This window comes from Pseudonaja textilis, chromosome 7, assembly GCF_049901715.1.
Source record: "Pseudonaja textilis isolate UNSWEBS1 chromosome 7, rPseTex1.2, whole genome shotgun sequence".
NCBI lineage: Eukaryota > Metazoa > Chordata > Lepidosauria > Squamata > Elapidae > Pseudonaja > Pseudonaja textilis.
The window spans coordinates 17396186-17410665 of NC_141996.1; the positions used below are offsets into that span (position 1 = coordinate 17396186).

At 42.5% G+C, this 14480-nt stretch overlaps 1 protein-coding gene across 5 annotated transcripts in view; it reads left to right on the plus strand.

Annotated features, from left to right (window-relative positions):
- ELMOD1 (ELMO domain containing 1) overlaps nt 1–14480 on the plus strand; it is a 43007-nt gene that overhangs the window by 8372 nt on the left and 20155 nt on the right. For all 5 annotated transcript variants that reach the window (XM_087937115.1, XM_087937111.1, XM_087937116.1 and 2 more), the window contains exon 2: nt 8592–8687. Coding sequence is in view for 4 of the 5 variants with exons in the window: in XM_087937111.1 (XP_087793237.1) it covers nt 8671–8687 (17 nt within the window). In the remaining variant the exon portion in view is untranslated. The remainder of the gene's footprint in view (nt 1–8591; nt 8688–14480) is intronic.

Consider the following 14480-nt stretch of genomic DNA (forward strand, 5'->3'; position numbering starts at 1 on the left):
CTGAATGCCTAGCCTGACTGTGCCCTTCCTCAGTTTCCTCCACAACCATCGGAGCCACACTCCCACTCCCTGACAGCTATTCCACCTCTCCCTCGGAATCAGATTCCAACAGGGGCATGACACTCACTGAGTTTCTCCCATTTTAAGACTTTTCTTGCCACATTTATTGTGAATCACTGCAGTTGTTAAATTAGTAACCCGGTTGTTAAGTGAATCTGGTTTCCCCACTGACTTTGCTTGTCAGAAGGTCACCAAAGGTGCTCACATGACCCCAGGAACACTGCAACCATCATAAATATGAGTCAGTTGTCAAGTGTCTGAATTTTTGATCACATGACCATGTGCCATTGCAGCTTTGAACGGTCACTAAGTGAACTGTTGTAAACTGCCTGTAGATGTTACATGGAGAAAAGAGTGTGCCATGCATCACAGAATCTGTCTAAAGGTACATTTTTGTTTCTGAGTACACTGTTACTTAACTTGAATCTTGAGTCAGTTTTCCTCAGTCTACTTCTCAGGTGTGTTTGGACTGCATATTAGAGAAAGCTGACCCTGAAATAGGTGGATTTTTCTTTTAACCTGCTTGACCATGATCAGTCTATTAATTCTAGACATTTTTCTATTTCTGTTCATATAACATTAAGGGTAGTTTACAAAGATTAAAAATTGCCTATGCACTGTAGCGGTTAAGATGTTCAATTAGAAATGGTGAATGTCATTTTCTAGTCCATATTGGGCCACAGAAACCCAATGGGAGACTCTGGAAGACTTTCTCAACACAACCTACCAGCCTACTTATAGGGAAAATAAAGAGATGGAAGCACTGTACAACATTGTCTTGAGAATCTGAAGGAAAAGTGAGATACAAACTTTTTTATTTAAAATTCACATTTCTGAGATCTCCCAACTTATTATTAATAGAATGATCTATTAACCTGATGGATCGATACAAGTAGACAGCTCACCCTCCCCATTTGTGTAAGATGGAGAGTCCAAGTGAAACAATGAGGGATAGTCAGAATAAGTTGATAAGGATATACAAATACTTTTTCTTGTGGAGCAACCATCATCGTCAGCCATTATCTTCCTGGCTTTCAGAAAGTCAGAGTGGGAGGGAAAGTGACGAGAAGAGAGTGGGATCTGTTGTTAATCTATCAACCACTCCCTCTGTGAAACCCTCACATTGGAGCCCCAAGACAGCTGGCAGAGCCAGTTTTATGGAAGGTAAGGAGGTTGGAGGTGACCTCACTGAGAGTGATGGTGGGATAAGAAGTTCCAAAGGACAAGAACAATGGCACAGAAGGGTCTTCTCCTGGGCCCACCAGCTGGAATACCCTGGCTGATGGGACCCATATCTGTCATGGATCTGCCTCCAGACCCCTTTTTGGATGAGAGTGTGGAGGAGGAGTTGGCAGAGGAAAGAGCGGAGCTGAGTATCCTGTATGGGGCTCAGAGAATGCTAGCCTAACAGAACAATGACAAGCTGAGGCTGAGAGAGGTGAGCCACAGCTGCAACAAGTTGGCCAGGAGGCTCCAGGCAAGGACCAGGAAGCAGCTGCTGCTCATTAGCAATGAGGAGGAGGTAGAGTCCATACCTTCTCCCGATCCAAAAACACATGGGCCAGAGAGGAGACAGGCACAACGCTGGTCAGTTAGCCTACTCATGAGGAGGCAACTTTGCCTCTTGCGAAGGGCTGCATTGGCCCTACTTACTTAATCACTCGCCGAGGACTTGAGTGTTGCTGGAGCAACATGCCCAGCTCCATACTTCATAGACTGCTTTAGTGTGTATGCCTGTTGGACTCGATTATTCATGCTGGAATCTGAACCTGCACAAAGGGGTGTTTTCTGAGGACCTGTTTGCGGGGGTTGAATAAACACCTGTAGAACTTTTGCTATACACCTATGTGTGTGAAGTGGGCAGGGCAGCACAGAACCATGCTTCCTCTGCTGACACAGGTGGGGCAGGCCAATCCCAGTGGGATGAGATGGTCCTTCAAGTCATCTTGGCCCAGGCCATGAAGGACTTTAAAGGTAATTGCCTACACTTTGAATTGCAACCCAGAAGCACACTGGCAGCCAGTGCAGGTTTCAGAGCAGTGGGGTTATATGGTCTATCTTTAGGAGCCCCAAAACTGCCCGTGTGGCTGTATTTGCTTAGTTTTTAAATGACCACTTACCAACAGGAAAGTGTCTTTTGAATGCTTGCTTTTAGCAGGTGACATTACAGTAGATACATTCACAAATGTTCTGGGAAAAAAAATATGAAAGGAAAAGAAATTGATAGGTGGAACAAAGGATTGCCTTTAATCTTCCATTTTGTTGGATTGCAGAGTCTGATTGGGTGATTTTCCCAAGGACTACCGAGTCCTTTAAAACAGTCTGACGAGAGAAATGAGATTTGTCATTGAGCTATGGGTTATATTCGGTTTGTACAATCTTAAATGAATGGGAGTTTCAGCTCATGGCATGGGATCCTTAGCACTGAGTATGCCCCGAATATTTCTTTGCCTGCACTGATGTTTAAAATGTATCTATAAAGTATGAGTTATCACATTCGAATGATTTTAATTGCAGCATTGTAGTCAGGAGAGAGAGCACATCAAGGTTTTGATACAGACAGAAATGGATTCTAGTGGATTTGGAATTGTGCCAAGATAAAAGCTGGTCTCTTGCTTGCTTCAAACAAAACTGTGCCTGAGAAGAAAGTGTCTGTGCTTGTCACTGATTCTAAAAGCAGGAATAGATTAACGCTGCATAGATTAGAACTTGGTTTTCAATGCCTTACTTAGATAATATTTGCAAAGCAAGTCACACTCAGCTGAATTCAGTTTTACATTTAGCACAGGGCTATTCTTTTTAGAATAGGATCTCGGTAAGCAGCATATAGGGCGGGGGGGGACTAACCATTTCGGGCTCCTTGCCAAAAAGTGTGTGTGCGCTTGTACATTTGTGCTCCCGTGCCAGCACCCAGAAGACAATGTGCACCCCCCACGCATGCGTGTGCAATCTCCACCCACCCCCCGCTGCCTTACCTGCACTGCGCCTCACAGCTGATTTTTGGCTGGTTTGAGGCCTTTTTCAGCCTCCCAGAGGCTTAAGGAAGGCTTCTGCAGGCCAAAAACTACTGGAAGTTTCGTCACTTCCAGTATTTTTGGAAAAACATGAAGTGATGAAACAGGGCTAGTTTTCGGCCTGCAAAGCCTGTAGAAGCCTTCCTCAAGTCTTTGGGAGGCCGAAAAAGGCCTCAAACCAGTCAAAAATCAGCTGTGAGGCATGCACATGCGCAGTGAGGTAAGTTTGCCTGCAGCTCGCGTGCTGGCACAAATGGCTCTGTGTGCCACCTGTGACACGCGTGCCATAGGTTCACCATCATGGATATAGGGGTAATCCCTGTGATCATCATTGAGACTGGCAATTATGTTTATAAGTTGTGATAGTCATAAAAGAGGGTGACCACACATGACCCAACCTGATTTTACAATGTTTTTCATGGCAGTCATTAAGTAAACTTTGTGGCCATTAAGCAAACCCATTGTTTGCCTTGGGCTGGTTTTTGCCTGAACCAGAAATTAGTGCTGGTTTCTTGCAAAACCATTGTAAATTGTGGTTGTTGTGGCCTGCCGGCTGCCGGCCCCTCCAGCAGCCGAATTGGAGGAGGAGGAGGAGGCATGGGAGTCAGGGTCAGCATCAAGGCAACCTGAGAGCTCTGAGGGGGAAGAGAGAATGGAGATGTCAGAGAGTCAGAGGCAGAGCCTGGGCTGTCCATCAGCCCCCAGGTCTGGATGTGACTTATGAGGAAGAGGAGGAATAGCTGGGCTCAGTGCCTAATGTGTGGGTGCACAGAAGGCAGAGGAGAGGAGAGCAGTGGAAATCCATGGGCCGATTCTTGGGACAGAAGAGCTACCGCTGCTAGTGAAACCCCACCCTAACTCTGCAGATAAAAGGCAGGGGACAGAGATGAATATTCATCTCCCTGCCAGACAGACTTGTTAGCCTGTGTTGAGAGAGAAACTTTTTGCCGGGGCGGTTGGTGCTCCTAATAAAGGAATCATTGATTTAAATACAGAAGGTTTCTCATGCTTGGGGAGCTGGATTAGAACAGCTGTCCAGTGATTGAAGAGCACTGCAAACATCTGGAAATGTGGGCTGGTTGCCAAACATCTTATATGCAATCACATGACCATGGGAGGAGGGCAACAGGAGAACTTAAAAACCAGGTTGCAAATAACTTTGGGTGGGGGCATCGTAACTTCAAACAGTCACTAAATGATGCTTCATCAGTCAAGGGCTACATGTATAGCACAAGAGAAAGCCTGCAGGAGATGCTGTTCTATCATGAATAAGAAATAAAAGATCTGTGACTTGGACCATGTCGTTTATTTGTACATGTGTGGAAGTTATAGATCACCTTCCTGAGTAATTTCTAAACTGTAGGGTTCTGCACTTAGGTACGGAAACCGAGATGCACAGGTATGGCACAGGCACTATATTGTCATCTACTGCAGGTGCAGTGTTCTTAAAGCACAAAAGAATTATGGACTTAAAATAACAATAGCACTTAGATTTATATACTGCTTCATAGTGCTTTACAGAGTTCTCTAAGCAGTTTACAGAGTCGGCATATTTCCCCCAACAATCTGGGTCCTCATTTTACAGACCTCGGAAGGATGGAAGGCTGAATCAACCTTGAGCCAGTCAGGATGGCATTTCTGGCAGTTGGTTAAATTAGCCTGTAACACTGCATTCTAACCACTGCACCACCACAGCTCTAATAGGTACCTTGCTTAAGAGCAATTGTGAGAAGGATTTAATGTCTGGTAGGCCAGCAATTAAGCACAAAACAGCAATATGCTGCAACTGCTAATGCAATTTTGGGCAGCATCAACAGAAATGTAATGTCAAGATTGTGGGAAATGATAATGCTGTCTATGTTACACTGCTCAGAGTTGAATCTAGAATACTAGATCTAGTTCTGGTCATTATACACTGCTCAAAAAAAAATAAAGGGAACACTTCAACAACACAATGTAACTCCAAGACAATCACACTTCTGTGAAATCAAACTGTCCACCTAGGTAGCAACACTGATTGACAATCAATTTCACATGCTGTTGTGCAAATGGAATAGACAACAGGTGGAAAGCATAGGCAGTTAGCAAGACATCCCCAATAAAAGAATGGTTCTGGAGGTGGTGACCACAGACCACTTCTCAGTTCCTATACTTTCTGGCTGATGGTTTGGTCACTTTTGAATGCTGGCAGTGCTTTCACTCTAGTGGTAGCACGAGACGGAGTCTACAACCCACACAAGTGGCTCAGGTAGTGCAGCTCATCCAGGATGGCACATCAATGCGAGCTGTGGCAAGAAGGTTTGCTTTGTCTGTCAGCATAGTGTCCAAAGCATGGAGGCACTACCAGGAGACAGGCCAGTACATCAGGAGACGTGTAGGAGGCCGTAGGAGGGCAACAACCCAGCATCAGGACCGCTACCTCTGCTTTGTGCAAGGAGGGACAGGAGGAGCACTGCCAGAGCCCTGCAAAATGACCTCCAGCAGGCCACAAATGTGCATGTGGCTGCTCAAACGGTCAGAAACAGACTCCATGAGGGTGGTATGAGGGCCTGACGTCCACAGGTGGGGGTTGTGCTTACAGCCCAACACCGTGCAGGACGTTTGGCATTTGCCAGAGAACACCAAGATTGGCAAATTCGCCACTGGCGCCCTGTGCTCTTCACAGATGAAAGCAGGTTCACACTGAGCACATATGACAGACGTGACAGGGTCTGGAGACGCCGTGGAGAACGTTCTGCTGCCTGCAACATCCTCCAGCATGACCGTTTTGGCAGTGGGTCAGTAATGGTGTGAGGTGGCATTTCTTTAGGGGGCCACACGGCCCTCCATGTGCTCGCCAGAGGTAGCCTGACTGCCATTAAGTACCGAGATGAGATCCTCAGACCCCTTGTGAGACCATATGCTGGTGCAATTGGCTCTGGTTCCTCCTAATGCATGACAATGCTAGACCTCATGTGGCTGGAGTGTTTCAGCAGTTCCTGCAAAACGAAGGCATTGATGCTATCGACTGGCCTGCCTGTTCCCCAGACCTGAATCCAATTGAGCACATCTGGGACATCATGTCTCGCTCCATCCACCAATGTCACATTGCATCACAGACTGTCCAGGAGTTGGAGGATGCTTTAGTCCAGGTGTGGGAGGAGATCCCTCAGGAGACCATCCACCACCTCATCAGGAGCATGCCCAGGCATTGTAGGGAGGTCATACAGGCACGTGGAGGCCACACACACTACTGAGCCTCATTTTGACTTGTTTTAAGGACATTACATCAAAGTTGGATCAGCCTGTAGTGTTTTTTTCCACTTTAATTTTGAGTGTAACTCCAAATCCAGACCTCCATGGGTTGCTAAATTTGATTTCCATTGATAATTTTTGTGTGATTTTGTTGTCAGCACATTCAACTATGTAATGAACAAAGTATTTAATAAGATTATTTCATTCATTCAGATCTAGGATGTCTTATTTTTGTGTTCCCTTTATTTTTTTGAGCAGTGTAATATCTGAAGGACACTAAGTAATTGGAAAGGGTACAGAGAAGAACAACAATAGTAAGATTAATAGTGGTGGCCTAGAGGTGGAGCTCTCATCTCACAATCAGGAGGCTGTGAGTTCAACCCTAGGGAGAGGCAGATATTTTTCTCTCTGGGCACACTGAGATTATATTTGCTGAATATAACTCCGCATTGGTGACAGGAACGGCATCCGGCCAGTCAACACTCAGCTCCATTCAGTTGCCCAGACTCCACCCCACAAGAGATTATGGGGTCATTAAAAGATGATGATGATGATGATGATGATGATGATATAACAGTAATTATGTTTCGGGCTAGGGTAGCGAAATATTTCTGGGGAACTAAATTCACAAGTTCAACTTAAAATTGAGGGCCTTCTGTTATTTCTTTTTTGTGAAGTAGACTTGATCGAATTAGGGAGCTTGCACTTACTGTATTTCCCCATGTATAAGCCACCCCTTTTTTCCAAAAATTTTAAGCCCAAAAAGTAGGGGGGTGGCATATACAAAGCAGGTACACTTTTATACGTGAAAAATGCATAAAATAATAAAGTAGGAATAAACTGGTTTTCCAGCAGTATGCTATACTTTTTGTAAAAATTGTACGTGATGATACGATTACGAGTGCGAGTACGCGATAGAAATGCATACGCTAGGCATCGGCCTGAATGCTTCGTCCTACTCTCGCCCGATGCGTAGATTGCTAGCGTCGCCGCACCGCTGCTGCGTCCATGACCGAAGTTGTAGATCTAGACGTCGAATTTTGTTTCTTTGTAAATTTTCTTTCTTCATAACTTGTTTCTCTAATAAAATATTTTTTTCAAAACTTCACAGTTCAAAAATTGGGGGGGTGGCTTATACAAAGGGGTGCTTATACATGGGGAAATACGGTAGCTATCATAGCTGACAGGTATTTATCATTAGGGATTAATAATGTGTGGCCAGCTACTCCTAATGGTGTAAATCTGTCATGCCCTTGTTGGAGTCTGATTCTGAGGGAGAGATTGAGCAGCTGACAGGGAGTGGGAGGTGGCTCCGGTGGCTGTGGAAGAAACAGGGAAGGGCGCAGTCCAGCTGGGCATTCAGGGGAAGACCCAGGGCCATCCCCTCTTCATCCTAGGGCAGGCAGGGAGGAACGGAAAAGGGAACAATATAGCTTATGGGAGAGAAAAAGGCCCTGATCCCTTTCATTAGTTGCAGCTGGGAGAACAGGATATAAGTGGGGCATTTGCACACAGCTCTTTGCTGGAAGCAAAGCATGCATTATCTTTGTCCAGGCTTATCTGGGGTTTTGGCATCCTCCCAACTGTGGATGCTGCATTATCTGTTTGGAAGTCTGTAATTTGTCATCCTGGCCTGCCATGTTAATTACTTCAGTGTGGTTTGTGTTGGTTTTTTATTTCTAATTATCTTTACTTTGGGTTTGGACTGCATTTCTTTCCTTCGTAGACTGTTTTTGGAAGAGTTTGATATCCACCCGTGGATAATTGGACATTGGGGGCCAAGTTGGAGACATTAAAGGGAATTTATTCTACTTTTGTGACTTTGTTATTTTTGTGTCATGCCCCGGGTCATCACAAAATCAGTCGAGCCCATGGTGAAAGATTCTGGGAACTGAAATATCTAGCAATAGGCTAGAAACCAGGAGACCCTCAGATTCAGTCCCGCCTTAAGCACAAAGCCACTTGAGTGACCTTGGAAAAGTTACTCTCTCAGCTCTAGGAAGAAGACAATGCCAAAACCACTTCCAAAAATCTTGCCCAGCAAACTTCAGGGATTAATCCAAGCAGGTGCCAGGGGTCAAAGTTGACTCAAAGACCTCAAAAAATTGTTAGGTTTTTCATGTATCTGACACTGAACTTCATTTAATGTAGTGTGCCTCACATTCTAGGTAAATATTTTCTTCAAAAATATATTTGAACTTCAGTAATAGGATGATGTTTGAAAAGAAGATTCAGCTGTGCTTGGAGGCTGTTTATTTTTCACTGATCACTTTCTCTTCATAGCCTCTACCAGTTCTGGAGACGTCCTTTGCCTGTGTCTAATTGAAGATCATTGCTATAACTGAAAAATAAAACCAGCATCATGAAGCACTTCCTCAGGTAACTTTCCTTTGTTTGTAGAAAGCCCTTGATTAAGAAAAGTTCCAGCTATGATTGGTTTGAGACTGCTCTAAAATATTTCATCTAGGAAATCAGTTTGCTCAAGGAAAGCTGGATTATATAATTGTTTGCTATTGAGCAAATTACATAACCAACCATAATTTATTCATTACTTGTTCATTTATGTACTCATTATATTTCTATCCAACATTTCTGTGAAGTGTGTAAGGCAAGGGTCTTCAAACTTGACAGCTTTAAGACTTATTTTAACTTCTACTTAACTCCAACTCCCAGAATTCTCCCAGTTATTAAAAGCAAACAAATCAAATTAAAACACTGGTTGTGCCTTACTCCTTACTCCTTAGGCAAAATTTCTGGAAATTATCTTTGCCTTGGAATTTTGTATGCAGCAAAATCTGATCGTGTGATATTAGCATGTTGATTATATGATTTCCAAATCTCCAAGATTTCTCTAGTTTTTTTTTTAATACAAGGTATTTTATACTATTTCCCGTAAAGGTACACTTCCAAGCAGTTTACAATTAAAGTTGCACCATACAAATTGCATTGTATTATAATATACAATTATGAAAGCAACAAGAAATAGTGGAAAAAGATGTGTACTGTTACGTAGGAATAAAGTCATTGAAATATTTAGGTGTCACAATTCAGTCTTTCTGAATGTTTTGTGTCTCTGCACCTGTTGAATTGTATAATTCTGATGCTCGAGTTGTCTTTAAAAATTGCGCTGGTCATTGACCACAGTAAAATCTGTGTCTGCCTCTCTTGTCTATAAACAATTGTCACATATCGCTGATTTAAGATGTTAATTGAAAATAACCACTGAGTTTACAGTAATTTCATGTTTGTGGACTTGTAGAATTCTCAAGACGTAATTTCTCAGTTTAAGACATTCCTAAAGCATGTCACAATTGGGATATTTGAAAAAACAATACTAGTAACAAATTAGTCTGTTCAAGAAAAAAGGAAAGAAAGGAAAAGAAATAGCTTGTGCTTCTTTGACCAAGAGAAATACTGTGATACAATCTTTTTTGAGCTTGAATCTCACTCTGTGCTTCTGGTGAAGTAGGGTTTTCTTTTTGTTTCTTTTTTTATGGGAGTCTTTTTTATTCTATTGTAATGTTTGATAAGCTGGAGGAAAAATACCATTCAAATTGCTGGGAAGATTACAAGCATCAGATCTAATTTGGGCTGTTGAGGTTGTTCTTATTAGAACGCAGAAGTTCAGTGACCAGTGCAAGATAGAAAAGACTTATTGTTAGAACTGGGCATTTTAGAGCTGAGGAATTTATATTTTGTACCATAACTCAATAGGTTTTTTTTTTTTAATACAAACCCATTTTTGGTAATTTTGACCTTCATTTCAGCAAGAACTCACATTGCTATTGCTAAAAAGGACAATCTCCCAGTGTTAGTTCAGTGATCTCATTCTGTCTTTTAATTACCTCTAATATACAGTATTACAGGTAGTCTTCAACATTATTCATTTAGGGACCATTCAAAGTTGCAATGCTACTGAAAAAGATATTTATTTATTTATTAAATTCTATGCTGCCCGTCTCACCAGTGGTGGTATTCTACCAGTTTGGCCAGTTCTGGTGAGCTGGTAGCAGCAATGAGCAGTGAGGACGATACCATCTGCCCGCCTGGGCTCCCATACTCACCTTCATCCGCTGAATTTGAAGTTCAGCTGCTTTGCACGGCACAGAATAATGCTGTGTTTCAGCTGCTGAACCAACTGGGATCGTGCAGGCTTGCAGGAAGTGAGTTAGAACGACTCTGCGCCTGCGCAAATGGTTCTGCACCTGCACAAAGTGCGAATTTGTCATGTGCATGCATGCAAAGCGCGCCCACCAAGCCACGCTCACCAAACTGGTGGTGGATGTGGCTTGGTGATCATGTGACTGGGTGAACGTGGCTTGGTGGTCATGTGACTGGCTGGGCATGGCCAACTCAACATCACTCACATCGAGGCACCATCTCCTCGCCTAGCCTCTCATGACTGTGGGGATGCTGCAACAGTCATAAGTGTGAAAAATGGTCATCAGTCACTTTTTTCAGTGCCATTCTAACTTTGAATGGTCACTCCACACAAGCAAAGTACCAGTAAAGGAGGGGGAAAATACTCCAGAGAAGTTCCTGAGACAGGAAGTCTAGTCCTGCCAAGAATGTAATAAGGGTTAACAGAAAGGCAGTTTCTGTAAGCAACACCAGAATGTTTCCTTCCTGCCTTCCTTACAGGATTAGGCCAGTAATTTCTTCTAACAACCAGTTCTCCGAACTGCTTAGAATGTTAACAACCGGTTCTAGCGAATAGGTGCAAACCTGTAGAATCCCACCCCTGATCCCACCACTGCATCTCTTCCATAAAGTGACTTATGACCAGTCCTCACACTGCAACATCCCCACAGTCATGTGATTAAAATTTGGGCACTTGGCAACCAGCATATATTTATGACAGTTGCAGGATCCCAAGATCATACGATCGCCATTTGGAACCTTTCCAGATGACTTCTAACAAGCAAAGTTGATGGCGGAAGTCAGAGGTCACCTAGTGACCATGTCATTTACTTAACAACTCTGATAACTCATGTAATGATCAAAGCAAAAAGATCATAAAAATGGGTACAACTCACTTAATAACCACCTGCTTAGCAACAGACATAAACTGTTCCTAATAGTGATTATAAATCAGGGAAGACTTGCATAGACATTCCTGTAAATAATGTCTCTATGAATTACTCCTATAATAATAACTTATAAGGTCCCTTTTTTGAACATTCCCCTCTGTGCTGCATTCTTCCCAGGTGTCACAAAGCAGAAATATTTTGTTCTGGCACGGTGAAATGATCTGCTCATTCATAATCTTCTACTTTGATGCTGTGACCTAAATTATAAAAGCAAAGTGGTGGCTCAGGATCACACGGCTGTCTGCAGGTCACAGTTGGGGGGGGGGGGGATTCAGCATGAAGGGAATCCTGTTGCATGTGTCAACAGAATTGCAGTTATTTATTCTGAATTGGCTTTTTTTATGAACTTGGATGGGGAATTTTTTTTTCATTGAGTTAGAGATGGTAGTGTAAGGACTGTACAGAACAACCCTGAATCCTGAATCTATAGGCTGCTGCAGCTGCTCATGTTAGAATTAAGTTCTTTCACCTTCTTATGCTAAAAATCCCATTGCTATCGATACCAAACGTTTGTGAAAACTTAGTATTTTTAGCAAAATCCAAGCCACACAAGGAAAATAAATCCTGGATTGGGTATATATGAGAATGGCTGACTTCTGGAAATGAAGACTATAAATGTGCTATATATCCTAAGGCATGAGATTGCTATTAGAGTTGCTCATCCCAATCTATCAGAAGAAGAAACCACTTTCCTTGTCTCTGTCTGGACAAAGTGTTTAACTACAACTCTTTGAGTTGCTTGCAAAACAGACCCAGTGAGTTAATCTTTGCAGATCATTCTCTCTGGTACTCTCCATGGTCCTGTTGCTAAATAAAGAGCTATTTAGCTACAAATCAGAGCTATTCTATCAGGCCTCTTAATTTATTTTAAAAAGCAGTCAGAGCAGAACAAAACTGCCTAAAAGGGGAAGGAAATTAAAATACAAGAACCAGTAGTTTTACTTTACTTCATAATCAGGTGCCAAAAAGCTTTAAATAGAATTAAGGTCTTAAGGTTGTGGAGGAGTTGTATTTGTTCTTTAGAGACTACTCTGGAGAGTATTGAGCTATGTTGTTCTAAGAAACATGGGGGGAAAACCCAGATTCTAGCCAATGAAGCATTTTAAAAGGGAATGATAATCTTCTGAAGCTGAAATGCTATAGATATATGTAGAGGCGAAGATCAATAATTAAATAAGCACTTTTGGGTTATGGTTAGAAGCAAATGTTTCCTAAAACATCCATTTTGATGGAGTGGTAACACATAGCTTCATGAGGGAATAGTCACAGATTTAGTCCAATTCATACGTCTGGGGGAAACTGGGAAACAGCTATCCATTCTACTAGTCATCTCTATCCATATTTTAGTTGGGAATTTTTGACACTTAAGCTCATCATGGAATTGATAGGCGGGATTAATTAGCCGGTTGCTTTTGTTAATTGTGCTTTTTTCCAGATTGCCTATGCTTAGGATCCATAGATCCATTTTTACTATATTTCTGCACACTAATTTTGTAGCTTCCTTACAAGGGACAGCAAATATCTATGGTGGGTGTGATATTTATTCCACTCACATCTAGAGAAATAAATCATTGCTGAATCGCGAGACCAATCTGCAGAGTCTGCAGTGTTTTTGAACGCTTTATTATGCTAATAATTCTGATTGCCATGGTGCTTTTTTTTATCTAAACAGATGGATAAAATGAAAAACCAGTCTTGTTTTAATCTGAAAAAAATCTAGTTGTTATTGGGGAAAATTCAAGGAAAACGAAAATAGCATCAGTGATAGACAGAGAAAGGTGGCCAAATCCAAATTAGGGTGTTTTTTTAATTGATCTTATGTGTTATAAAATATGTACTCCAAACTTGAACAAATATTCAGGCCCATTATCGCTTACTTGGTAATTTTCGTTGTTTCTGCCCACGTATGTTTTTATTATCGGGCAATAGGCTTGCATTTATATGTTGCATTTTGGTAACTGCAGGAAAACAACCATTGTTAGTTTTCCATAAGGCTGGGTGTAATGCAGGGGTGAGCTACTATGGCAACTTCATGACCTGTGGACTTCAATTCCCAGAATTCCTGAGCCAGATGGTCATAAAATTACCATAGTTTGCCCACGCCTGGTGTAATGAGATGCCTTTGCATTCAGTTCAGAGTCCATCATTATGTCGCTGGAGATTACTTTCACTTCTGCTTTAGGCACTAAGCAGATGCTTCTTTCTATAGGTAGACCTCCTGTAAATTAAATAGGGAAGGTGGAAAAAATCCAGAATCGATTGCTGGATCGGGACAATCACAACAACATAACAGATACATAAAAGATAAAAATTCCCCTGAGTCAAGCTTGAGTCCTAGAAATATTTCCAAGACAAATGTATCCATTTCCGAAGCATCATGATGCTCCCATGCTCACTATTTACACATTCTGATAATGTTTTTCAGGGCCTTAATAAATTAAGATATTGCTGGAGACAGTTACGTTATTTGCAACATGACTATATATATATATATATTGTCTTTTAATGACCCCGTAATCCCTTGCATTGGGTGGAGTTGGGGCAACTGAATAGAGCTGATTGTTTCCTGGCCGGATGTCCTTCCTGTCACCAATGCAGAGTTCGCAGCTGATATTTTACTCATCGTGTCCAGAGAGAGAAATATCTGCCACTACCTAGGATCGAACTCACATCCTCCTGATTGTGAGATGAGAGCTCCACCTCTAGGCCATTGCACCACTCTGCAACATGACTATATATATATCATATTTCTTGCTCTATAAGACTCATTCCCCCCGAAAAAAAGAAATGGGTGGAAATGTCTGTGAGTCTTATAGAGCAAAAGTTGTCGAAGCTCCGCCAACCCACAAGCCCCCACCCTTCGGCCTCTACCTCCCAGCAATTTGCCTCCCTGCAGCAAACAACAAACAGCCTGGTCAACTTCAGCACAGCCTGATTTAGCATGAGGAGCTGATTGGCGATTGGATCAGCCACCCGGAATACCGCCAATCAACTGTTCCAAGCTGCAGGGATCGCCACCTCTACACGCCCCATTTTCAGCTTCCACGTGTCCCGTTTTCAGTGCGTTCCAGGTGGTGGGGAT